This window comes from Sebastes fasciatus, chromosome 20, assembly GCF_043250625.1.
Source record: "Sebastes fasciatus isolate fSebFas1 chromosome 20, fSebFas1.pri, whole genome shotgun sequence".
Classification (NCBI taxonomy): Eukaryota; Metazoa; Chordata; class Actinopteri; order Perciformes; family Sebastidae; genus Sebastes; species Sebastes fasciatus.
The window spans coordinates 15,900,599-15,928,344 of NC_133814.1; the positions used below are offsets into that span (position 1 = coordinate 15,900,599).

Consider the following 27,746-nt stretch of genomic DNA (forward strand, 5'->3'; position numbering starts at 1 on the left):
AGCTCGAATGATTAAATAAGTCTTATGAATTGTGTCGAATGAGCGGCTCTGTTTCTCCAGCTGTCTTTACTACATTCATTGTAGCTCTGTGGCGGTAAGCCCCAGCATGTCTAAACTAACCATAAACGTCAACTATAGACTCATTTAGCTTAATAATATGAGTAATAACAAACTGTTTTTGCAGCGGGAATTATCCTCAAGCCGTTAATGTACTGTAAGGTTTATTATTTTCGTTAGCAAACAACAATACTCGTGTTATAACGAGGTCGTTGAGTAACTTGGAGGCACGTTACTGCTCCTCAAATGTCCCAGAAGGACGACTCTGAAAATGACATTTGGGAGTATAAACCTCTTGAGAAGAAGAAGAAGAAACAAGAATCACCGTCTGCAACTTCAACTGTGACTACAAGAAGATGTACTGTCAGAAGGACCTCCAAGAGAGACATTTCTCTCTCAGTCAAGACAGTCAAGACAGCTGAGTGGAGGTTGTAGTACTGTTGTTGTTAAAATGCAAACAGACGATGCTGCTGCTGCTGCTGCTGCTGCTGAGGAGGGATCATCCTCTGGAGACTTCTGCCCCATGTGTCAGATGCCCTTTTCCATCTTGGTGGTGCAGACTCAAAGATGGCATGTTGCTGAATGTCTTGACACTCCCAGGGACACATGCACAGGTACAAACACCCATACTTCTTCATGTACTATATCTAAAAATGGACTGATATGTGTTCTTCATTATTATGATTCAACATTCAAGCTCCTTATTGGCATTGTGTAGTACAACGAAATTAGATTGTGACAATCCCATAGGTGCTAATGAAAAGATAATACAATAAAAAAAGAGATAGTGCAGTATAAATATACAAAATATAAAAGATAATGCAATATAAAATGATGAGATGACAGTTTTGCCAGATTATTGCACAGTGTCCGTCAGATAATTATATAATTGTTGCACAGCATCATATAATTATTGCACAGAGTGATCAGCATATGTTATCGCACATATCCGTAACAGTAGATTTACAGTATTTACATTGCACAAGTGACACAAAAATGATACATTATAGATACCAAAAACACCAGATTCTACATTTCCCACAATGAAACTTGGTGGCATCCTTCATCATGTTGTGTTCATGTCATATACAGATACAGATACAGATAGCTTTATTTATCCCCGAAGGGCAATTCAGATTCTGCAGTCCACTGAGACATATACACATTCATACTGCACCATCATCAATGACAGAGGGAACACAGGAGGTGGCATATGGGGAGGTGCAAGATCAATAAAAGTACAAGAATACAAATATTTGAAATAAATACAAGAATAAAAACAAGACGAGATAAAAGAATAAAGGAATAAATAGAATAAAGTGCACATTACAAATTACATTCCACGAATGTACCTAATTGCAAACACGGACAACCATTATATGGTTAGTGCAAAATAACTTTACGTTCAAAGTAAATAAAACATCTGGACTGTTTGAACGCGTCACACAGTCTACTTAGCAGCTTTTTTCATTGATAGTACTCGCTACACAGGGTTTTTGTCCAAAATTTGAAGTCTCTAGCCGAATTCAAAGAAACCTTGACTGCATAATATGTGTTATTTCTTTAGAAAGCGCCCTCGAGCAGACTTGTCACGATGAGTAAACTGATGTTTAAAATCAGGCACTTTGAATATCTGTATTGTCAAAACTGCTTTAGCAGATTTTGTATGTAGGTGCTTTTGAATTATTATCATTTTGTACCCTGATAAGCCGGATTTCTACATGTTTTATCTGTTCACACAGAATGTCCAGATGGCTTCCAGTGCTTCTCCGCCATTCCAAACCACTACAAGAAATTCAACCACACCCTCATGGCTCACAGTCGAGCAAACAGTGACACAGCCCTCCTCAGACTGTCCCAGCAGGCAGGGACCAGCGGGAAGACCGACCTCAGTCATCTCCCAGAAGTGGATGACTCTATTTTAGAGTCTTCACAGGATAGTGCTCTCAGTCTTTCTGCCTTATCAAATCACAGTAATCTCACTGGAACACCTCCATCTAAACTTACAAATGGACTTCTGTTACTGCGCTCACCTGGCCCAGAGGATTTTAAGAAAAAGAAAGGCTGGTCGTCCTCTACTAAAAGCCAAAAGTCTATCAGTGCTTCCCAAGAAAGTAAAGCAGAGCTTTCATCCACTCCTGTCAAGGCAGAGAGTGGAAGACAAGCTTGTGAAGCTTTTGCATCCAAAAGTGAACCTTCCCCTGTCAGCAATGATGCAATATCGTATTCTCCTCTTTCTGAGTTCCCTGCAGAGACTGAAGTCAATGGTCGTGAATGTAGAAAAGCCCTTTTTAATAATGATGCTTTTGAAAATGAGAATGAAAACTCAATGGTGCTATTCAGTGACGGTTTCTCAAGTGAAGATGAGCTCCTCACTGAATTTATAGATAATTTGGAAAGCAATAGTGACCTTGTGAAAGAGTCTGCTTCCTCAAGCACACAGCTGTATTCAGTTGCCTCATCGCCGCCCACTAATCAGCTTGCTGAAAACAGAGCTCATTCCACAGGTGAAAAAGATGCACACATTGCATGTAAAAGCAGCATTCAGTCTCCTCAAAGTATTGTTTTAGAGCGCCTGAGAGTAACGCTTCTAAGCTCAGATAGCCTGCCTTTGAAAAACTTGAACGACAGCAGTATTCAAACACCTTCATCACAAACCTCCATTGTCCAAAGATCCCCATCCATGCCGCCACAGAAAGGCCAGATCAAGGCAGGTCAGGCCTCCGGTCTGAAGCAGACGGACATTGGGGTGTTTTTTGGCCTCAAACCCCTAAAAGAGAAGGAGAAAGAGGCTGAGAGTGGACCAAATGAACTCAACGCCACCTCTGCTCCAACACTTGGTGAAAACTCAGGACAGAGACGACAAAGGCAAAGAAAAAGTAAGGCTGACACAACCGCAGGTACCTCACAGAGCCCAGTAGATAATAGTAACGTGGTGGATGCTCAGGGAGAAGCAGGGAGAGGTAGGAGAGGAGGATGGAGAGGAAGAAGTTGGAACAGAGGGAACGCCAATGGAGAAGGAGAGCCACGACGTTGTCCCTTCTACAAGAAGATTCCAGGTCAGTGAGTGACCATATATCATATGTTGCTGAAGTAATTTGTTAATTACTTTGTGTTTTGTAATCTAAAATGTTCTTTTACTCAGGCACAAAGTTTACCGTAGATGCCTTTAGTTATGGAGAGATCCCGGGCATCACTGCCTACTTCCTAACACATTTCCACTCCGACCACTACGGAGGGTTGACCAAGAAGTCCACACTTCCAATCTACTGTAACAAAGTAAGTCAATCTTTGGTTACTGTAAAATATGAATGACTTCCAATATTATTTGATTCTATTAGTTGGGGCTCATGCTATGTATTTTATCTGGTGGCTAAGTGCCTCATATGGTGTTTATACTGGTTGGGTTGTGCATCAATTTGCCATATTTTATGCTACACCGCTGTATTTTGAAATAGGAGTCAATTACTGTACTATATTACTTTTTTATAATAATAATAGTTGTATTTATATAGTACAAGTTTAAGCACAATGTGCTTTCAAGATTAAAAGATTTACAGAATAAAGATTAACAATCAGAAACTATATATATATATTAAAAAAAAACTATATATATATATATATATATATATATATATTGAGCCAATAAAGCACATTTTAAATAATCTATGACAATAAAGTTAAACTAAAGCACCATAAAATAGTAATATAAAGACCAAACATGAGGTAATGCGATAATGGAAAAAGAAAACTGCTAGATGTAGGCCATCTTGTTAAAGTGAGTTTTAAGGAGGCATTTAAAAGCTACAGTGGAGTCTGCTGATGCACGGTCACCCTTGGTTTTCAGTCTGGTTGATGGAACAGCTAAAAGGTTTACGATCAGCTAATTTTAGGGGCTTGGCTGAGCTCTAAGGGGTTAAATGTTCTTTATTCTGGTGCCCGACCACGGATGGCCTTGTAGGTAATTAATACAATTTTAAAATGTATTCTAAAAGTAATGGGCAACCAGTGCGGTGATATTAAAATTTGAGTGATATGACAGAACCTCCTGGATGTAGTTAATTATCTGGCTGCTGAGTTCTGGATAAATTGTAATTGTGAGACTGAGTGGGAGTTTAAACAGATAAAAAGACACTTTATGACTTTCTCTGCACGAGACTGGCATGTTTCGGTTTTTACATGAACAGCTATGGATGGTGTTTTTTTGTTTTTTTTTACCCCAGATTCATTTGAGTCCAACGCTGAAACTGCATCCTACACAAACTCAAACTTTTTTAGAATTCATACAGGGAAAGAAAGGAACAGTGTGCCAGTTTAGATGCAGTTTTGTGTCATAAATAAATGGCAGGACTCCCATCCAAAGGCCTGTTACTCCTTGAACACTATGGAAGAGCTTCATTCTTTGAAGGTGCTACAAACCTTCTTTTTTTTTTCTTCAAAAATCCAATGACATATTTGCATCTCATTAAAAAGCTTCCTGACTGCTCTCTTTCACAGACTTCATAGAGTCAATGCCTGACCCATTTGTTATCTCACTGCACTGCATTGACTCACTAATGGAAAATTAGCTTGCAGTCGGCAGCTATGAATACCAATTTGCCAAATGGCTCTGACCATATTGGAGTTGATTGAAATTTGAAGACCTTTGTGTTTTGACACAGCTTTGGATAAAAACACTTCATAATACGGGCCTCAGTTGGCTTTTCAGTTTATAATATTAGCACTTTGTTGTCACTGTGCAAATGTTGAATCCAATTATAGTGTGTGAATTAAGCAATAAACTGAATGAATTGAGGTGTATAGCAAAACCTGTGTACATTTTAAATTCAGACTTTGAACTTCTTTCAGGCTCAATTAGATTAATTTGTTTACTTCATACATTCTACATTTTCTATTTATCTTACTGAGGTATTTAAGAAGGTACCATTGAAACTAATTCTAATAGCCCAATAGAGAGGATCTATAATAAAATGTATTGGTGAAAGAGGCTGGATATTACGCAAGTTCTCCTGTCAAATGGGTCATGATTTATCGCAGTGTGTGCTATCTTGGGATTATAACTAAAAACAGACTCGTCCATTGGGGTTTTGTTTATTTGGTAGGTCACAGAAATTCAACTTGGATGCTAGGTGGGTCATAACCCAGAAAAATCCAATTTAGCATTTAGGTTTTTAAAGCTTTAGAGGCTGCTGCTGAGTCATTGTGTGTGAGTAAACCATAGAGACGTATAGTATGTTGACTGACAGCTGCCTCTCCTGGTCAGATTACAGGGAACCTGGTGAAGAGCAAACTGAGGGTGGCAGAGCAGTACGTCCACGTCCTCCCCATGAACACCCAGGTCACAGTGGAGGGAGTCAAGGTCATCCTGCTGGATGCCAACCAGTGAGTCATTGACATGACGTCAGTATCAGCCAGCTGAATGTCTGATTTCAAAGTCAGACAGCCCTGAACTCACTACCTAGGTTGTTTCACTGAGGAATACTAATTGGTGTTTTTTTATGGTAACTAATTCTGTGTGACAGACTGACTATTTTCCTCAGTCAGCTCTTTATATGCCTCTATTTTTTCGGGTTGCCGTGGTAGCTCACCTGGTAGAGTGGGCGACCCATGTACCAAGGCTGAGTCCTTACTGCAGCGGCCCTGGGTTCAAATCCGACCTGTGGCCCTTTGCTGCATGTCATCCCCCTTCTCTCCCCCCTTTCATAACTATTTCTGTCTCTATCAATAAAGGAATCAAAAAAGCCCAAGAAATAATCTTTAAAAAAAGGAAGACCTGGAGGGAATTTCTTCATATTTGTCCACTGTTCCACCTAGACTCAAGAATGAAGTGATTAGAGATTATGTTTTAGGTCAAAAGTTACTGTGACCTTACCTCCATCCCATCCTCCTGAATATGATATTTTAGGAATGCCTTGAGGGAAATTAGTTATATCTGGCACAAAAGATGAACTGATTAGAATTTGGTGGTCAAATGTCAAGATCACTGTGACCTCTCAAAACACATTTTTGGCCATAACTCAAGAATTCATATGCTAATTATGACAACTTCACACACATTTCTAACAGGATAATATGATAAACAATGACATTTTGAACAGACACGGATGTAAACTGCAATTTTACTTGTTGGTGAAGGCATACAACCACAATGCAGTAATTCTGGTTGAACGTTTACACCATTAGTCAAAGCTTCTAAGAAGATGCTTATCCTATTTTATCATACAATGAGTACCTCTTTCAATTGTCATATATCCAGCTTCTCCTCCTGCCTGTTCTGTCAGTTGTCCAGGATCTGCCATGCTGCTGTTCTTCCTGCCCGATGGACAGACAGTCCTCCACACTGGAGACTTCAGAGCTGATCCCTCGATGGAGACGTACCCTGAGTTACTCAGCTGCAGGGTGCAGACGCTCTACTTGGACACCACGTTAGTACCTGTCTGTCTCCTCTCATATACACTGAATGTACCAGTAAGACCTGGCATTAACATGCGTCTTGGTTGATCCAATCACAAGTGGATGGCTCTAAGTACGTCTGTTCACACCTTAATGTGGCCCAGGACACAATCACTTACACACTGCGAAAGAATGTGGCCATATTTGTCCTGAGTGCGTTCACACCTGTACTTAGAGCTGTGCACATGTGATCGGATCACTCAAGACGCATGTTAATGCCAGGTCTGAACGGGGTCAGTGAATGGCCAAAACTGGTTTTGTTGTGCTGTTCTCAGCTGTGTGTGTGTGTGACCTTTTTGGGTGGTTACTGTAAATAAGACTCCTCTAAGCCAGTGTGGATCAATATTAGCTAAAACGTGTGCACTTTCGCTCCATGTCCTCAATTCTCTCAAGCAAGGAACTCAGTGATACGGAAGCCCTGAGGAGACTCAGATTCTTAATGTAAGCTCTTGTGTCTTTATAGCTACTGCAGCTCTGAGTACACTTTCCCAAGACAGCAAGAGGTCATCAACTTTGCAGCCAACACAGCCTTTGAACTGGTGACGCTCAACCCACGTACACTGGTGGTGTGTGGATCCTACTCCGTGGGAAAAGAAAAGGTCTTTCTGGGTGAGTGCTTAGTCGCAATTGTACTTTCTGCATCTTCATGGCCACAATTTTGTCATGCCACCTGGCTTAATGACCTTCAGCTCCAATCAACCGGCAACACTGAAAAACACACGCGCACACACAGCATGAACACAACACACACAAGCCCTGGCAGAGGCCCTGGGGCCGTCACATGGTCGATATAGCTCACACATAATTCATCATCAGTCTGATAAATAGACAGGTTGATGACAGGTGAAATATTTTTATTATATTACTGAAAATGACATTGTAATTTATTCATTTAACTCTGGGAATAATGATATTACTGTGACGTTGTACAGCATTACCGCCAACACAAACTGTTGGACACAAAGTGTTTCTAAACCTAATAGTATTTTTATTTTTTTTCTGTAGCTTTGTATCACTACCTGACCTTTCCTCCGTCTGAAAGGTCATGTGAAATTACGTGTTGTATGGAATGGGAGCGGTGTGGAGAATTGCGGATTAGTCTGTTTTGAAAAAAAAGAGCCACTCTTGTGTCCTCTATTGATGCACGAATAATGCTCTGTTCCACTTTGGTGTAGTGAAGTAATCAAAAACCAATGTCGAAAATGTGTTCATTATGTAACCACCTTTGCTTCAACAAGCTCTGCTTGAAATTAGAACAGGGGGAGAAAAAAACTACAGCTGATTCAGATGACTGTACAACTGTACTCAGCCAGTTTATTCTCTGTTATTCTGCACAAATATTTGTGCTGTTGAACACACTTTACAAGTTAGTGAACACAATAAAATATATCCAGATTGTGTTTTTGTAATAACGTTTTATTTTATTTTTCATTTTCAACAGGACATTCCCTGACATAGGACCTCAAAAAATACATAAATAAATAAAATAAAATGAAAACAGATATTAAAAATAAAAAATAAAAAATAAGTATTAAAAGTAAAAGAAAATATACACATACATTTATTCATATATGAAAAATGAATAAATAAAAAATAACTAAATACCAATAGAAAGAAACAGATGTTTACAAAAGGTGAGTTGAACAGATAAACATAATGATGTCATTTTCGGTGGTACTCTATTATAATACCACAGTTTTGTTAACACAAACCCATCTGACATTATTTGTAAAACGTGTTTGGTGAAGTTGGTGGAAAGTCAAATATTTGTCTTGGAGCAAGGAAACGTTCTTCTGAAATCAAATGTACAAATTGTTAGCGGGGAGTTCTTAACTGCAAGTGCACACCAAGTCTTCAAATGAAATTGTCCACGCTCCTGGTTCTTACGCGGACCTTGTTTTTTCTTGATTTGTAGCGCTGGCGGATGTCCTGGGGACGAAAGTGTGCCTCTCTAGAGACAAATACAACACCATGTGCTGTCTGGAGTCGGAGCAAATCAGACAACGTATAACCACTGACTGGAAGGCGGCCCAGGTCCATGTGCTGCCCATGATGCAGATCTCCTTCAATGTAGGTGCAGCAGTCTAATTTTCCATTAGCTGGTCTGAAAAGAAGAGTTATTACAGCATTTTAGGAAACAATCAGTGATTTAGAATAAAACAACTAGCAAAAATATTATATCAGACTCTGTCCCCCCAGGCAGTTTCTATATTTATTCACTGCAGTTTAATTTAATAATGCACTACTTAGTGAGATGAAGGGGAATAGAAGTCTGCAGACCTTTTTGTGTAAATGTTTTTCGTGTTTAACCGAGGAGGACTGTCAAATTATTTATGGACAGTTTATTTAGATGTGCAAACACATCTTTTATTCTGCTTATAGTCTATTTCATATCTAGGACAGCAGTTGAAATAATTAAGAAATGCTAATTACGATGATGACCAAGCACATCATCTCTCTAAAAAGGACTAAGGCATTTAAATGTGCCATCTGTATAACCGCAGATAAGTCCCAGAGTTGGTATAATTCAAGCATCACTAGGCACAGAAAGGCTGACTGGGGGGAAATATATGCAGTTTAGGTTTGCTTTGAGACCTTTGAGTGATGACTATTGGAGCAATTTCTGTCAAGAAGAGCTACTATAACTCCGACAGAGTGACCTTGAAATAAATGTATAGATTATTATTTTTCATTATTGTATAAAATTAAGTGTTTGCTTCGTAAATAACTTCTTTGTTTATCAGCTGTCAAACAAGAGTGATGAAAAGTAATTACTTGTTTTTCAAATTTGGAGCTTAGCTATTCAGAAACAGCGTTTGAGCACAAAAGCTCCACAAACAAATGGTTATCTATATACATTTAGCAGCTGTTCTTGGTAGAAACAGCGCTCTATGTTCTCACATTTCACTCCTTCAGCATCTGATAAATTCTACGAAATCATGCTCCCATTTTTGCATTTCCTTCCTCACTTTTAACGAATTGCATTTTCAAGTACAATGCGGCGCCATTTAAATATGAGATTCTCACTTTCATTTCTCCTGGTCGCCCTCATCTCATCTTCAGAAACTGCAGGATTACCTGGCACGCTTCTCTGAACGGTATGATCAGCTGGTGGCCTTCAAGCCTACAGGCTGGACCTTCAGCCAGCGGGTGGACTCAGTGGAAGATATTCAGCCTCAGATCAGTGGCAACATCTCCATATATGGTACACACTTATCTTTTTTTTTACATGTTTTACATGCACAGTTATTTGTCAGAAGGAATAATAAAAGTACATTCTCACGCAGTATCAACAGAGAAAATTCTCCACTACGAGGCCTTAAAAGAGGCTAATGAATCAGATGTTTTTCATTAGTAAATCCTTCTCTTTGCTGTGTTAATTAGGGCTTCATCTGTTACCGCCGTTTAACAGTATTTGAAGGTCCAAGTTGGAGGTATTGGAGCTGTTAATGCCCTGACAGCGTCTCTCTAGCTCTCTTTTACTGACCACAAAACAGCCTTATAATGGTTAATAATCTTGAAGTAATTGTGCCCCACGTTGCTAAGACTTAATCACAAGAGCAGCATTTTCTGCCAAAAACATGAATGTTCATCACATTGTTGTATTTAGACTACAGCTCCCTCTTTTGGCAAAGAGAGGAGGAGGAAGAGGAGGAGTTTGAGAATAAACAATGGATGGCTTAGTGTCAGGTTACTTCAGCTTGGTGACGAGAGGGAGGGAATATAATCAAGAGAGTGCCGGGTCTTGTATCTTCAGTCATGGACAGCACTGCCGGACAGTCGTCTAGCATTAAACCCCAGTTCTGAAATGGGTCATGATTTGATTTGGCACTGCATATTTAGCCTCTGTTTCATGTTCTGAATAGATCTATCAGCCATCTGGCCTGTAACCTACAATCACCAGCTAGAGGCTTTCACGATGAACACAAGTCACACATAATTTCTTCCTCCTCAGCAGTTTGTGTGTCAGTCAAGCAGAAGCTAATTTGCCCCTCTCTCTCTCCGCCTTGTGTTGATCTCCTCCTCCTTGCTCTTCCCAGCCATATGCTACTACCGCTCCTAATATTGTTCTCTGCATGTGGGAGGGTTGGCTGTATACTTGAGTAGGTTCAGTTTCAGCTAGATCTGTTTAAAGCAGCGGAGCACATCAAACCTGTCGAGGGGCGAAGGGAAGACAAACAAGAGGCAGCAGCTTTCTGCAGCAGTGCCAAGATGTTGTCTTATTCTTATTATTTAGTTTTATATAATCATGTGAAATCTGCCTTGTCCTCTCTCAGAGGGGAAAAGTCTGAGCCTTTGAGTCACTTGAGCAGCTGGCCCCTCTTTAAGACTTCGCCCTGTTGCTTGTGTCACACTTTAGACATCTGGCTCCTTGATGAGTTTTTACCTCGAGCTAAATCTCCTCTGTATTCACTGAGCTTGGCGTTTGTTAATGGAGAAATTAGGAAGAAAAATATCAAAGCGAATGAGCCGATGGAAAGTCCCCCCTGGTTCAGTTCTAAACCACTGCTTGCCTCTTTCCCTACAAGACTCGTCTCCTTAATAATATAATAATATAATAAGATAATTACAACTTACAATTGAAGTAACCCTGTGAGGAACAACAAAACGTGGGTTATCTTTAGACTTATAAGCCGTTTTCAGCACGGCTACAAAGGGACCCAACGTTTGGGTATTGCAGTAGTTCCCAACCTAGGGTGTGGGCCCCCCTTAGGGGGCGCCAAAGATCACAGGGGGTGCGCCAGGATTTGTCTGCTCTGACATTGTCAAAATTGGATTTGCTCATGTATAACTAAAATCATAATAACACACTTACTGGATCATTTAAACAAAAGTCTGTGTATAAAACTATTTAAAAGATATAAATATATTTTTTGCTAAAAAATGTAACTAAATATTCTGCTTCAATCCATATTTGTTGGTGTTTAGCCTTTCAAAAACAACATTTTCACTACGGTCAAAAACATATTTTCTCTCCCACTGCGTACCTCTCCAACGGGGCAGTCTAGCAGCAATCTAACAACACCATAAATTACATTTATTTAATCACACTTACAAAAAAAACTCAATTATAGTAAATGAATTCAGTTGTTACAAAAAGATGTATCTTCCGTCAAGACGTCATCACTTTATGTGACAAAACTGACAAGTTATATTCAATAAAGTAAGTTGTTTTATTAAAAAAAGAACTAATTTAATACACTGAATCACTTTGAGGATTTTGTTCGTGGATTTGTAATTTGTTTCAGGATGATGATGTTGAGGGGAGGGGGGGGGCTCAGCTTCTCTTACATACAAGTAGGGGGGGCTTCAAGGAAAACATTTTGGGAACCACTTGGGTACGTTGTGATGGCAACCCTTCTGTGTCCTCGACAGGAATCCCGTACAGCGAACACAGCAGCTTTCTGGAGATGAAGCGTTTCGTCCAGTGGCTTCAGCCCCTCAAGATCATTCCTACAGTGAACAACGGTAGCTGGGCTAGCAGGAAGGCCATGGAGAAGTGCTTCAGTGACTGGCTCATGGAAACTAAAGCTAAACGGTAGCTTATGTATAGGTAAACTTTGCTCACAGCTATACTCTGGCCTCTGCTGTTCGTTGGTTATGAGAGCAAAACCAATTAATTCTCAATACTCTATGACCATGGGGAACAAATCTATTTTAACAATACTCATTGTATTACTTCTATTGCCGTTGCTCGCCTCAGCTCTCCTCAACACTAAGCATTTCAGTGCAGAGCGAGGGGTTGCGAACATGAACTGCAATCACATCTCAAGGTCAAGTATGTGCTCTTGAACCAATTTATTATAACGGTTCTGCTTTTATCCACAATGGGCTGAATTGAAATAGCTGAACTCTGAAAGCTGTTTTGTGTAAACATGATCTGAGGTCGTACACGTATCATGTCTGCAATTACACCAGGTTTTCACTAAAAAGTATTATGGAACTGAAAATTGGATGTGTTCACTGCCTGCTGTGGCCACTTGCACCGTTAATATACTGAAAGTGCTGCTTTCAAATTGTGCAATTTCATAATTAAATCTGTATTTTTTTTCTATTTAATAAAAAATGTTATGCTGCAAAAAATAAATGTTTTAACACCGTTACCTCATTTTTAATTTTTTGCACTATTAACCTGTTCATATAACTTAATAATAAAGAAAATTATTGTATTATTGACGAGTTTTACTTATTTTATTTTTTTTAAATTTGCAAACTTTGCTCAATCAGTGGTTTTAAGGTTGCATTATCTTCTTAAGGAGAAATGCCACTGTTATGTAGTGGCTTTGAAAACGCAAACTTGCCTTGAGTGTTCAGTGTGCTGTCAGACCTTTCAACAGTTTATCTCTGAGACAGCAGAGACATGCGGTACAGACATAAAGCTCTCTGAATCTCAGTCTCTGTAAAAACCGTCTTTCCACGGGGTCACTGGGTGATTTCTCTTTTCATGTAGAACAATTTATCCCATCTGTCTGAGCTGTGTGTCAATCTCAGGGGCCAGAGGGAGGACAATGTGTGTCACAAAATCTGAACATTGAAAAGGTTTGATGTTGTACTGTGGATTCCAACAGATGTGCAGTCTGATTTATACATTGAAAAGAAAGAACAGTGTCTAACATTTAGGGGGATCTATTTGAAGAAATGGAATATAATATTCATAACTATGTTTTCATTAGTGTATAATCACCTGAATCTAAGAATATATAATTATGTTGCTCAGTTTTAGTAACAATTCCAATGAAATATGTAATTTTGCTGCATAAACTCAGCATTCCTCAGTCCAAGAAAAAGGTTGTTGAAGAAATACAAATGGTCAGAGTTTGAACAATCAGGTAAAATGTATTCATAATCATTTTACAAAAAAACACAGATTCAATGTCCCAGTACAACCTGCATTTGCTGCACCTTCGCTACAATGCATTTATTTGTCATAGTGTATTTATAATACATCACAGTTTGAGCATCACAGTTGAAGAAAGGCCTTAAGAAGCAAATGCCCTGAATAATTTCTTTGTCAGAACTCATATCTGTTTAATAGCTCCATTAAAACTTGAAACATTAATCATGGAAAGGCTGATACGTTGTCATGGGGATATTAACAAGGTCAGATAATTTGACGTTAAAGTAATGTAGAGGCTTTGTCCCTGCCCTCTACGGACATAATTTAGCATTTTAAATGTAAAACTCTGAATGGTTTGTAGCACTTCAAGTGAACAGATTATTCCCATTTGATGTTTTCTTTGTCTGGGAGTGGTCACTAGACATAATTTGAAAAGGATTAAAAACCATCTTTCAGAGTTATATTAAAACTACATTACAGAGTCACCTTTTCTGCTTCCAATCGGCAAGAAATAGGTGAAACGCAGCCTGAGGAGCAACACCATTCTGTCTTCATATTAATTCACAAGAAGACACTCCCTAAGGTGTGGAAGACGTGACATACTGGCCTCTTCCTCAATCTCTTTGTTAGTCATCCGCTCCTAATAACTGTCGAAACATTCTCGAGATAAAGAAAGAAAGAAAACATTTGGATGTATGCCCTTTTTTTTCCATGCATGTAATAAAAGGCATTTCAACATCCAATGCACCCTTCTCATTGTGTTCTGAGGATGGCGTCATGGCTTACAAAGAAATTCCATCAAACTGGAAAATGAATCAGCATTGCTGGGTGACATTCACATCAGGTACGCAACTCGGAGACACTTCTAGTTCAAGTTGCAGAGTCGTGAGACACAAGTGGAGTTTGAATATTTACGACAACATTGGATAGCTTTCTAAAAATATAATTGAAGAACTTCATTAGGATGTTGATTCAGAGCGTGAATGTTGTCTTATGCCTAACATCATCACCATGTTCTTGAAATCAAGAAGTCAATTATTAAAAAAAAAAATTCTTATAGAAGTCTATATACAGTAACCGCGTGCACATTGCACCATTTATGCACTACATGCCGTGCACTTTTTTGATTTTATCTTGTGAACACATTTGTCTCTGGTCCAGGAGCGTGTGTTGTAAGAATGTCCTTTTTTTTTTTTGCGTCATACAGGCGGTATGAGGAAATATGATTCAGTAAAACCACGACCTTCTGTTTCCTTGAAGGGACAGCTTTCTGGACAGGAAATACAATACACAGTGAAATAATGACATCATAAATCATGCTCTGATAGAACTGCAAATCATTGTTTACGCACCGAGTGAGTGCTTGGCATCTAAAATGCATTTCATCTTTTAACTTTATAATGCAAGTCATGGTGTATGAGATTTTAAAATCATTAAATAATCACTTAAATCTCCTCTAGACGTTTAAATCGAGTAAACTAGTAGAGTGACAGATCAGTAGAAACTGCCCACAGCCCTGGGAAAATACTGCCAGTTGTCTAAAGTGGTCCATACATGGTTTCAAACCAACATATTGTGGAAGTAACTGTCTCAAATCTGCTGTAATGGCATGTCACTGCAGAGACAGTTTGGAAAATGCAGAGGCTGGCATCCAGGCAGACGCAGGATGGTCACTTTCACCTGCAAAAAAATAATAATTCACCTCTCAGATGAGCTACACACATTCATCGATACATGCAAATATCATGGACGCCGACAATGTGTTGGTGTTTTTGCCGTTTTGTTAACGTACCTCGTTCTTGAGAGACTTGCTGAGATACATGTTGAACTCCTCCACGGTGCTGGCGTGCAAGTCATTGATTGCCAGGATTTGGTCTCCTTTGTGGAACAGGCACACTGACTGTGGCTGGCCCGTCCACCCAGACACACTGTGACACACACACATACAGTATATTCTGTTATTTAGATTCATCCTGTGGCTCTCATTCAGACAAGATTTGACATTTGTGCTTATAAGTCTTTGTATTTTATTTGTACATCCATATCATGGCCAAATAACCATAATAATCCCATATTTTGCTCCTATTAGTACTAATAGATTTTCACACTACAAATCTATTTTCTTCCATTTTATGTGCAAGTTACGTCCACTGATTTGTCCTCTGGCCTCTTGTTGGAAGACAGCGGTCTCTCTCTGTGTGTGGTCAGAGCGTCGAATACCGAAGCAGAAGGCACCCTTTAGCGTCTTTATGAGACGGCTTTCAAGTAACTACAATGTAAACGCATCCATGTCAATATTAAACTCTCTGAGAAAGTGGTCAGGGAGTGTGGTGACGCAGTTTAAAGAGCGAAAAAGCACACATGGGTGAGTGGGGGATGTGGTGGATGGATCCAACAAACACAAGGCTTTCATCCAGGAGACCGCTATTTGTGTCCCGTGTGAAACCAACAGCGTGTTGTTTGTCTTTCACTTTACAAATGTAGTCATTTTAAGCCAAACCATGATCTTTTTCCTCCTTTGTTTTTGTTTAAATTCACCACGTTAACCATAATGGAGCTTTTATTTTCTCGTTAGTGTGGCCTTGGAGACCCTGACGCCTTATTTGCTTCTGTTTCTGTAGTATTAGTTGGTTTCTCTGTTAATCATCTTCATATGACTAAATGTCACTCATTGTGATACTTTCAGACCTTCAGCAGCCTTTTCTTGCTGTGTTGGTCCTGTTTTCTTTGCAAAGGTTGGGTAAACTTTAAAGATCTATTAAAAACAGCTCAGAGATAAACAGTTACTGATGATTCAAAGTCTCAAAATGATAAGACTGAACCAAAGTAAGCACAATAGAGCCAGGCCTGACATGAAGCCAATTTTTTAAATGGAGTGTGCCTCGTAACATAGCAGTTGAGAAGTAAACTAGTGGGTTTTTTTTCCACATCTTAAAGGGGATTGAGAATTTGGATTTTGTGCAATTAAACCAATTAATGCAAATACTAAAATCTCAGTATGAACACATGCCCAAGTTTTCACACAATACAGCTTAACAATGCTCTGAATCATCCACAGCTCCTGCAGCGCAGCATTAAGTCAGACTTTTCTCAAGTGCAAATGAGGACGCACAGCATGGCGCATCGAGTTGCCTGATGTGAACCGTGTTCTTAAACAATGGAATTTGGTTATGGTTTTGTGGGATGAAGACACACCTGCAGTAAAACAGACAGTAGGGAATGTGGCAAATAGAACAACAGAAATGCGTACAGGAACATTTGTTAAACCTTTTCCACATCTCTTAATCAACGCAGTCCAATATCTGAGACTGTATTTTTTTTAATTTTATATACTTCTATTTCTCAGACAAACTTACCTTGGTTTCCCATACACTTCTGTTAGTGTCAGGTGTTTTTTCAAATCTGCCTGCTTGACCTCAAAATCTCTCTCCACTAGGGTCATGGCGTCGAGGCTTGAAAAACAGACAACAAAAACTTTATTCAAGGGTATTAATTTTGACATGCTACAGAGAAAAAATAGGTTATTGTTTTAATTTTGACATGCAAAGGGAGAAAACATGTTATTGTATTAATTTTGACATGCAAATGGAGAAAACATGTTATTGTATTAATTTTGACATGCTATAGAGAAAAACATGTAAATATGACACTTGACGTCCAAGGCAATTGAAATAGTTCACTTGTAAGTTATGGTTTGTGTCGCATTTTAAAGAGGACCTATTATGCTAATTTTCAGGTGCATACTTGTATTTTGGGTTTTATACTAGAACATGTTTACATGAGTTAATGTTCAAAAAACACTTTATTTTTTTCTGTTTGAGTTCCTGCCCCGCCCTTCCGAAAAGCCCAGTCTTCTCTGATTGGTCAGCTGACCAACTCTGTTGTTATTGGTCAACCGTATCAAACTCTTCGGACTCCTCTCCAGCTCTGCTCTAACTAGCTTTGTTTGAGGGCGTGCCAAACTAGCTGATATGCAGATATTATGCAAATGTGTTACTTGGTGACATCACCACATTACGGAAGAAAAGACGGGACTTCAAGCAAGGCGTTTCAGGCAGTTCAGGAGCAGAGTTTCTGTGGGGAGGAACTTCCTTTGGCGTGGGCTTTGTAACTTTGCAGACCTTTTACATTCACAAAAGACTATACAACACACTAAAGGTAAGGGAAAAAGCACAAAAGCATAATAGGTCCTCTTTAATTTTAGTAATCTTTGGTAAAATATTTGCTATATGTTAGTAATTCCAGGAGCAAAATGCCAAGTAATGAGGAAACTGAAACCTTTCACTCTCCAGATGAAAGTCTTCGGATTTAGTGAACAAGCACACAGAAGCAGAAACTAGTGTGTATTATTGTCTCCACCCTCCATTATAGTAGCATGAGTGTCTGTACAGATAAAGACTTCTAATTTCCTTTGAACTACTCATTTACATTCTGGTATCAAGGTCGCCTGAGTTACTAATGTTTAACGGAGAGCACTGCTTGTTATTATTCAACTATTATCATACCAGCGTCTGCTTGTAGAAACCTTCAGAAACCACTCCAACCAGTCCAGCAACATGTCGGCTCTGTCATCTCGTTCTCTGGTTACTTACTTACTGAATCACCTTTTTAATTTTTTCACTGTAACCATTACTAAGCTGTTTCAGATTTTTTGAATAGCACAGGCGGTGCCACAGTTTCAAATGTGTCCTTGTACAAGTAAAGCAATAGTTGAATGATGCTAACTCTCAGCTTCAGTTGATCATCACACCCCACATAAAAAGTCCCTCTTTGTAGTGTATTGTTATTACAAGAACTTTGTACAGTAGTTACTTTTTTTGGATTCAGGGTCAATCTCACCTTTCAGTAGAGCTCAGTTTATGCATTGTGTTCTTATTTGCCACCTCCAGCATCTCTACTGGAGAGGTGGCACCGTTGTCGCTGGAGCTGCTGCTGAAGTCTGACGTCAGACGCGTTTCTTCTCTGCAAAAACAAATAACGGCATGAGGGATTATAACATTAGATCTCGGTACTTGTCTCAGATACAATCAGCCACCAGTCGCTGACGTATTCTTAGTTGACATCTAATAAACTTCCAGCTTGGAGAGACAGTGGGAATAAACCATAACAAGGCTCGCATGAAGCAGGAGCCAAGGCCGACGCTTTATGTTGAGTATAAAACAACATCTGAATCTGCGTGCACTGTGGAGGGGGGTGACTCACAGCCAGATAGCGTCACAGCAGATTTTGGCACTGTATTTGCCCTTGTGGCAGAAATATAACGACAATAAAAGGAAGAAGAAATGGTTGTCAGAGGGTAAAAGAGCATTGTACACTCAGAAGGTTTCTCTCAGTTATACAAAAAGGGGACCAGATGTCTTGAGATTCTTTTTAAATAGTTCATAAAAGCAGCATGGGAGAAGCAAATCATTCCCAAATCACTGTGGAGGAGCAACAGGAATTCTAATTAAGAGGCACTTTAGAAAGGAGTCTTTTGACCCCATATGTTATTGCCAAATGTAGTGGAGAAGATGTTCTTCAGTGTGGCAGCACAGCAGGTTTGTATTACAGCAAATTTAGGAAAACAAGCAGCAGGAAAGAGTATTTTCATTCAGGAGATGATGGCATGAAACAGCTGGAGGAGGCACAATGTGGATGCTTTTAACTGATCGCCTGCTGTATTGGTGATTAAAACCAGCGTCTTGATAAACAAATAATCAAGTCTGCCCTCCTTGAGGTGCTGTAGGAAACGGAAGGTCTGACATAAGTAGAGATGTGCAGCCTTAAAGCAAGATAATGGTTTGAGGAAACAGATGATGAAAAGTTGATTCATAAGAAATTAAAGCTTCAGTAGGCAGAAGGTTTTTGGCATCATTGGGCAAAAATTCCATAATATCCTTTCAGCGTTTTGTAATTCAAGTGTTCTGAGAAATAACTAGACTTCCGCACCTCCTCATGGCTCTGTTTTCAGGCTTTAAAAAATCTAGCCTGTGACGGGAGACTTTGGCCAATCACAGGTCATTTCATGGAGAGGGCGCTCCTATTGGCTGTGCTACGGCTGGTGGGCGGTGCTTGGTATTTCCTCAACTGATCTCAACATGGCTGCTGGGTCACAAATGTTCTCATTTTACAGCTAAACCGTTCACTACAAGATGTTTCTGAAAACATTTGAGGCAAGAAATAGGCATTACAGTAACAGAATGTTGAATCATATCTGATCAGCGTTGCCTAGTTTGACCGTTTGATCGGAGTTCGCGAGTGATTGACAGCCGGCTCTCATAGACGGCAGGCTCCAGCTCGGCTCTGATTGGTTGTTTTCCTCCGGTCTGTGACATCTTGCAGATGTCATGAGGAGCACCGGACGACACAGAGGCACATGGTCTTTTTCAGATTACCTGTCTCATGCACTACTGTCAGGATATAGTGACCGTTTTATAAAAAATAACTTCATATTTGCGACATTTCTACCCACTGCAGCTTTAAACACACCCTTTCTCAAGTCGCTGTACGCAGGGGTTTTCCAGCTACACGGTCTGGTGTGACCAGTAGCTAAAGTGAACAAAGATAGATATTGTTTTATCATGGGCATCACTGAGTTGGTGTTATGTTCCTGGGGTTTTTCTTGTAGTCTGTTTTATTGTGATAGTTCACTCCTCATGTGTCACGCTTTGTTTTGCTTCGTGTCTTTGTGTTTTCCCCAACTTTTTGATTGTCTGCCCCACCCTAATTAGTTTCACCTATTCCCTCATTAGTCACTCACTTCACCTCCTGCTCACCTGTTCTCTCTTCCCCAATTAGTCAGTCACTATTTATTCCACCTCTGTTGCTTTGCTCTGGTTTCTCTTTCGTTGCCGTAAAGAGTATCGGTTGCCTTTATCTGCCAGCCTTTCTATACCTTAATACCTTTTCTTTATTAAAGTATCTTCATAGTATCCCCATAAGTGTCACTTGTGGCCAAAGTGGCTGCTGTTTTAGCAAAAGGTACATCATTTCACTTTGCATTGATGCGAAAAACCTATAACCTATGGCTCCAATTAGCATAATAGCACACAAGGTACAGTGCAGTCAAATGTGACTGCAGCATGTAGCTTATTAGGGATCTAAGAATAATAAACAAAGTGCAGCTAACATATGAGATGAGTAGGGTGACCAGGTGTCCCACTTTACGATGGATTGCACAGCATTTTTATCCCTTGTCCCACGTCCCACATTTTCATTGGCTCAAGTTTTAAAAAGTCAAACCACTTTGACAGACGCTTTTTTAAAATTTGGCTTTTATCCAGTTGTCAAACTGTGCACACGTGGGTCAAGTGCAGGTTAACATTTCACCGTCTTGCTACATTAAGCCCAACGGAGAAAATTGCGAGTCACCACAAAGTCACAAGCTATGCAGATTTAAGCAGATTTAGGCATTTATGATGGAAACTACCACAAAGAAAAGGAAGAGCAGCTACAACAAAGATTTTTAAACTAATATTTATAAGCCAGTGGAAGGCGATTTTCAGAGTTTTTTGTGACATCTGCCAGTTATTTTTCAATTTCACATGGGGGGAGAACGACATGAAGCGACACATTTCAAGTTCAAGAAACGTGCGGCTCAAAAAGAAACGTGCCGATCTATGGATGCATTTGGGCAAAGCATAGAGATGTTACAAGATATGGGGCAGAATAGAAAAGTTTATTATTTAAGTTAGATAGACATTATATCAACATTTTAGACTACCTCTCAGCCTTGGTAACGTGTCCCACATTGTCCCACACAAACATACTCTTTGTCCCACATCTGGTTTGTCGGGATCTGGTCACCCTAAAGATGAGTTGACCTGTAAGTTCAGCTTCTACAAGGTTGACACCACACGTTTTTTAGTGGGTCAATTGTATATAAATCTGTAAACATGATCAGTGCCATTTTGTTCAGGTATAACCCAGATGAAAGTTATCTATCTAGTCAAGCACATAAGTTGCCAAACAGGCTCTGAGGTGCTGCCTGTCTTTGGCTCTTGACTGGAATGTCAACAGTTTCTGTGCTATAAAAATAACACCCTCCTAGTCTCCATGTGTGAGCCAATGAGGTCGCGGTTACCTCTGATGAGTGAGCTATTTCGGAATCTAGGGCACTGACAAAACATGTAACACAAAGAGCACAGGGCACCGAAGACAAGGTGAGAAGTCAAAAATACACACGGCCAACAAAAAAAAAAAAAAACTTGCAGTTAATCTGATATATACTCATCTGGTGTGTGGATTTGTTTTATCCATTTATTTAATTTAATTTAATTTAATTTAATTTATATTTCTTTTTATTATTATTAATTTTTTTAAATTTAATTTTCTATTTATTTAGTTGTTTTTCTTTTTTTTAAATATTGATTTATATTTTTATTAATATTACATTTTTGGTCCTCCCTTTTTTTTGAATACTTTGTTTTTCAATTTACATTTACTATCTGTTATAACTACATATTTCTTTATTCGTTATGGCTTAGGTTAGGTTAGATATTTACCCGTCCTCAGCAGGTGTGTCCTCAGCAGCTGTGTCCTCAGCAGCTGTTTCCTTAGCAGCTGTGTCCTCAGCAGCTGTATCCTCATCACATGAAGGTAGTGGGGAAATCTGCGTCTTGAGCTTGTCAAAGATTTGAGTGACCGACCTCATGAGGCTGCCCGCAGTAACCTGCTCAACTTCACGGTCCCTAGAAGCATTTGGCACAATGATCAGCTTTCAATTCCAACAATAATAAGCAGTTATTTGTCATTATTAGGAAACGTGATTTGTTTTCTGTCACTCTGTAAATCAAACTTACGCTTCTTCTTGAGCCTGTCTAAGTTCTATCATCGATTCATATCTACAAGAGACAAACAAATCATTTTAGTGTTTTTGTGTAAATTATAACTGGAAACAATTAAATATATCAGTTGTCACGTATATAATAATCAACACCCACACTGCGTCCAAGCTTTTGCGACGGCCCGCGCCATTTACCGCCGCTGGTTGTGTAAAGTAGTTTCTGGGATAGTCATAGATCGGATACACCGGCTCTGATGAACGTCTTAGGACATAATCTTCACCCTGCCAGCCAATCAGAAACCAATATGACAAACCGAGAGAAAAGTCACCTCCAACACCCAAACTAACATCTCTTTAAGAATCCTCATTAGAATTACATTTGTGTTTACTAATCACAAACAATCATGTTAAGATGTCGCACCTTCCCATTCGAGGACGGATCAGACATGGACCGAATGGACCGAAACTCTTCCTGAAAAAGAAAAGAAAGCACACAAAGTAAATGCACCGATGTGCACAAAAGTCATGCGATGAGATTAGATAGATATTTTTTACATTATTCTGACAGCAGAACGTTTTCTTTGTAGAGAAATGGGAGCGAAAATGTGCAGTGTAGAAGCTTTCAGCCCATTCATGTCGGTGTCCCTGGGTCGGATGTATTGGTTATGCATGTGGGTAATGTAGTTGGGTGTATGGGTCATGCAACAGTAAATCAATAGAAAGAACTGTATTTGAGATCTTGTGGGGGCATTAAACTGAAATTGAGCCAAAGTTCACCTGGATAACAACACTGACAACACCTGCCATAAATACATCTGGGCTGATATTTAATGAGAGTTAATCATTCTTACATTTTGTGAGTCACTCCTAATTCCTGGCACCTAACTGCCGAATACACCCAGAATAAAATGTTCTTATGAGGGTATATCTAAAACGATGACTAAATGTAGGCCAAGAGGTGGAGTGAAAACTTTATATACAGGGAGTGCCTTCGTAGCACGTTACAGTACATGCCATCTAACCACAACAACCTGGGTCCGATTACGGCCTTGAGACCTTTGTTGCATGTCGTAAACATCTCTCTCTCTCTTTCTCTCTGTCAAATAAAGTAAAAAATGCAATACAAACTTGAGGATACATGTAGTCGTTCCCCACATAAAAAGAAAACCAACAAAATCAAATAGATTCACACACAAAGGAATGTCATGACTGACAGACTTGATGAATCGGAGTTAGTATCAGATCGACAGGATGCATGCATTTAGAACGTTTAGCCAAATTCATGCAGAGTTTTAGTTGCAACATCGTGGACCAACCTGTTCGGGCTCAGCGGTAGATTTCTTTTTCCGCATAATGGGGTTTGAAATAACCTGGTAAAACAGGAAGAGAAGGCTAATTTCAAAAGTGAAATAAAGAGTTGACTGATAGATAACTAACGTAACTGTAGGGTGGTGGCTTGTTGCATTCGCCAGGGACACTGAGGGGAATTCAGACTGAGCAAGTGTTGTGAGAATGGAGGAAGAGGTCGATAGCATGAAATTAAGTAATATTAAAGGTCCAATGTTGTAAGAAGTGAAATTTTCATATCTAAGCAGATCTAAGTCCTATATAAATTCTGTGAAAGTATCGAAACGCTCAATCCATGAAGAAATACATATTATTATTTCATGTGTATTTGCGTATTCAGAAACTGTGCCTTTAAACAAGCCGTCAGGATTTGTGTACATTTGTGATGTCACAAATCTACAATATATAGACCATTTCACAGTTTTAAACGTACACATTATTTACAGAGGGTAAATACAGGCATATTCAGGCAGACATTAAAGCATGTAAACATGTTCCAGTAGAAACATAAAATACATGCATGAACATGAAAGTGAGCATATGGGACCTTTAAAGTAAATATTCAGGAGTGAAAGATTAAAAAAACAACTTATCGGATGTTAGCATTCATTTGAGCCAGGTGACGAGTAATGTGAACATGAACATGATGAAGAAGTATAGAAATTGTTCAACATTTTGTAAAACATGTTTATTTGCTTTCCTTCCAAGAGTTAGATGAGAAGATTGATACCACTTTACACAATGAGAGTGGTGTCAATCTTCTCACCTAGCTCTCAACAAAGGGAATAAAGGTACTTTCCAAAATGTTGAACTATTTCCTTGATGTGGTTTGTGGTCAACAGATGAGAAACAGACTTTAAATATTTACCTCAATTGTTTGCTGCCCATTAGACATTTCCTTTAGCAGAAAAAAAAATATGTACAGTATATTGTCAGTGACATAGTTGGTAAACAAACGTGCAAAAAAGTTCAGTGCAAGAGACGCGTGGTCTCATAAGCTGTTACAAAACATAATAAAGAACTAAAATCTCAATGTACCTCTCCACTCATACATTTATGTGGCCGGTTTTTCAGGGCTTCGAACAGGTCAGAGAACCAGCCGTCCACTTCCTCACTGAAAGAGCAAAATGAAACACTTGAAAACCTCATTTTGAGACTCCACAAATTATGGCTATTATATTTATTTTAAAATTCAATTCCAAGGTCAAATAAGGGGGTGAAATAGTGACAATTTGGTGTGAGCAGAGTAGAAAGGCAAAGCCATTATCAGCTGATAGACTGTTACTAAACAGGAAAGCAACATCATAATTACTTTTTGATTGTTCGGACTCCCAAAATAGATAGTGTGAAGGGCAGGGGGAAGTGTTTTATGAGACGCTGTGAAAGTGTCAGCGAGGGCATTGAATGGAAGATTGGCCAGCCCAGCTGTGAGGTCCTGGTGACGCCACCACCGACTTTCAAATTAATGCAATTCACATATCTGGGACTGTTTGCACTATGCCATGACAAAATCCCAAACCAAACTCTTTTGAAAAACGTCTACTGATTTAAATGGCTGCATTTGTGCACAATCCAAATAAATGAGATTTGATTAGAACAGAATGGTTAGCGTCCATTGACTGTATATAAAGATGGACAACGTGTCTCCACTTCCTCCCACCGTACAGAAGTGAAGCCAAAATATCCCGGATACGGGAGCTGCCGTCCTGAGATTTTGACGTCATTTGGAGCCGGAGTCTGCGCAGTAGTGATCGGGCGGTGGAGCCGCGGTATCGAGGTCACCCGCCCGAACCAATCGTGAGCCAAGCATGGCCACAGCTTGCTAGCGAGAGAGACTCGCAGCTGCCAATCATGACGTCTCACCCTTTTTTTCTAGCATCAAATAACTAATTAAAACTAAACTTATCAGAAAAATGAATACTTGAACATACATCAGCGTGATAATAACTACCTAAAATGACAGAAACTGTCTTTGGGGAAAAATTATCTGACGTGTACTTTGACTTTTTAGTTTGGCCCAGTTCCCATCCGCCAACATGGAGGGGGTGGGCTTTATGACCTATACTGCAACCAGCCACCGGGGGGCGATAAAGATGTTTTGGCTTCACTTTTGGGGAGATGTAATGTCGTCCATTCTTATGTGTAGTCTATGTTAGCGGCTGAACTTTATTTTGAAAAATACCCTGATAAACTGTGATCAAATATTACATCGATATCGGCTTTTAATTAAGATTTTAGATTTGTTTTTTGACATTCTCACATATCCCTAAAATATCTACTTATTTACCAAGTGTTTTTGTAGAGTAGAAGTATAAAGAACATTCTTGTGTATCTATCTTGGGTCTGGTATGTGAGGAGTTTTTACAGTACAGTGTAGTAAAATGCATGAAAGTTGGTAAAGAAGCTAAAAATTTTTTATATTGCCTGTCAAAAAAAAAAAAAAAAACAGACAGACCTGTTCTTCCCGACCAGGAAGTAGTCCCGCTCGGCTGCCCGGATGTAGAGCACACAGGATGGAGAGCACTTGAAGCTCTTCTGGACCCATCCCCATCTCTGGTGGTTTTGAGGGCTCACATACAACAATGAGATACTCACAGAGGCACACAAATGACAGATAAGTACATCACGCATAAAATGAATTACTTATCAATGAATTGGCATTGAAAGTGCTTTGTGAGAACATACTGGGACAAGTCTATCCCTCCAAGTGGCCTGTCCTTCTCCTCTGGACTCCTGAAGTACTTCAGTAGGTGTTCTTGCTCATTGACTTTGAACAGCACAAAATACCGTTTCTTCCATGATTTCTGCAAGAGAAACATAAAATAAAATTTAAAACAAAATCATGAAATGTAATTTAAAAAACGCACATAAAGAGCAACCATCGGTCACCTCTGTCTTCAGACGTTTCTGGGGAGGAGACTTGAAGAGGTATCCAGATCTCACTTCCGTTGTAACTCCAACTGGTTTGTAGAACACCGCACTCCCGCCTGTGGGCAAAAGAAAAGCCTATTGTTTTGTGATCAATATGCTTAATAGAATAGAGAATAGAGTAGAATAGAAAGTCATCATATTAAATACAACGAGATTCACAGTTGCCACTTCTGGTCAGTGCTTTAAAACAAATACGCAACAAGACTAAACGAGGCAGATAAAACAAATAACAGGTAAAACACACAGTTATAAAGCAAATAAAAAGGTATAGATGTAATAAATAAATATAAACCGAGGTATTACACTCTAAATCTCATCTTTGTTTACATAATGTTCAACTTTATTTTCCTCTAGGTGCTATCTAGGAAGGATTAGAGGGGGAGTGAACAAGGAACAGTATGAAGAATTGAATAGGCTTTGTTACAAAAGCAGTTTAAACAAAAGACTTAGTGATTACCCAAACTATTACTAAGTGTTAACATTGGTTACACATAAGCACATTCAAGATTTCCTTGTCTAATTAATCTTTTGTGACAACATCAGCTGTATAAACAGGTTTTATGTAAGCAGTTCCTAACTACCAGTAAGTAACTACAAACACCAAACGATAAAGCAGATTTCCAGATGTGATACCTGTGCTCTTCTGGCTCTTATGCATTGTGACACCACAACCTAAACACAAATAACACAGGGATGTATCAGTCTCTGTCACTTCTACACAGCATAAAAATACCCAGAAGGAAATAGTTAACCTTTAAAACGAACAATGCAGGGCTCAAATAGGCTCACGCCTTTGTGAAAGCAGAGCCCGAAATAGAGCTCTATTCACAAAACAAGGAGCCACGTTGAGGCGAAGAAGAATTTATGTTCATACTTAAGACATTTTCCTGTTAAGGTATATCAGCAGTAATTAAAAAAATAATACGTATAAACAAACAGCAATGTTAAAACTCATCATCATCCTCTTTATACCGGGCCCTTGTTTACGTTTACACAATTTAACACGTTTCGAAGACATGTGTTGGCAACTGGATGAACATTAAATGATGTATCACATCACGAATCAATACAATAGCAAAAACAAATGCAAATTCTAACACATAACTCACTAAATACACTGGTTCTAAACAGTAAAAACAAAAAAAGCGTAAATAATATTCTTACCTGTTGAGCACCTGTTGAGAGATTCTGTTCACCGTGTTCTCTCTGATAATAAGTGTTGCTGCATGAGGAAGCTGGATGCTTTCCCGTACCTGGCAAACACAATGACAAGACATTCAGACTGGTAACTGGAGTTTCTGGTTCCTGGCTTCGATTGCTTTTAAGGTTTACCCGCTGTGTTGTTCAGCAGCAGTG

General features: G+C 39.3%; 2 protein-coding genes across 3 annotated transcripts; one reads left to right on the forward strand and one right to left on the reverse strand.

Annotated features, from left to right (window-relative positions):
• The first annotated feature begins 61 nt into the window (after positions 1-61).
• On the forward strand, positions 62-12,687 carry dclre1a (DNA cross-link repair 1A (PSO2 homolog, S. cerevisiae)). Its single transcript, XM_074619168.1, is given in 10 exon segments — positions 62-479; positions 481-671; positions 1,800-3,116; positions 3,203-3,336; positions 5,321-5,439; positions 6,339-6,482; positions 6,974-7,119; positions 8,426-8,580; positions 9,574-9,715; positions 11,887-12,687. Coding segments are annotated over 10 exon segments (2,691 nt in total). The 5' UTR covers positions 62-303; the 3' UTR covers positions 12,054-12,687.
• Positions 12,688-13,324: 637 nt separating this feature from the next.
• On the reverse strand, positions 13,325-27,676 carry LOC141758379 (pleckstrin homology domain-containing family S member 1-like). Of its 2 annotated transcripts, XM_074619727.1 has the most exons (16): positions 27,555-27,676; positions 27,024-27,062; positions 26,349-26,446; positions 26,145-26,263; positions 25,915-26,049; positions 24,498-24,573; positions 24,328-24,357; positions 23,429-23,482; positions 22,534-22,584; positions 22,270-22,394; positions 22,129-22,170; positions 21,832-22,017; positions 18,188-18,310; positions 16,705-16,800; positions 15,141-15,276; positions 13,325-15,028 (listed from the first exon to the last, which is right to left on the reverse strand). In XM_074619727.1, the coding sequence occupies exons 2-16, from the start codon at positions 27,046-27,048 to the stop codon at positions 14,939-14,941; spliced, it is 1,386 nt and encodes a 461-aa protein (XP_074475828.1). In that variant the 5' UTR covers positions 27,049-27,062; positions 27,555-27,676; the 3' UTR covers positions 13,325-14,938. The 2 variants fall into 2 exon arrangements, with proteins under 2 accessions (XP_074475828.1, XP_074475829.1); XM_074619728.1 differs by lacking the exon at positions 23,429-23,482.
• Positions 27,677-27,746: the final 70 nt, after the last annotated feature.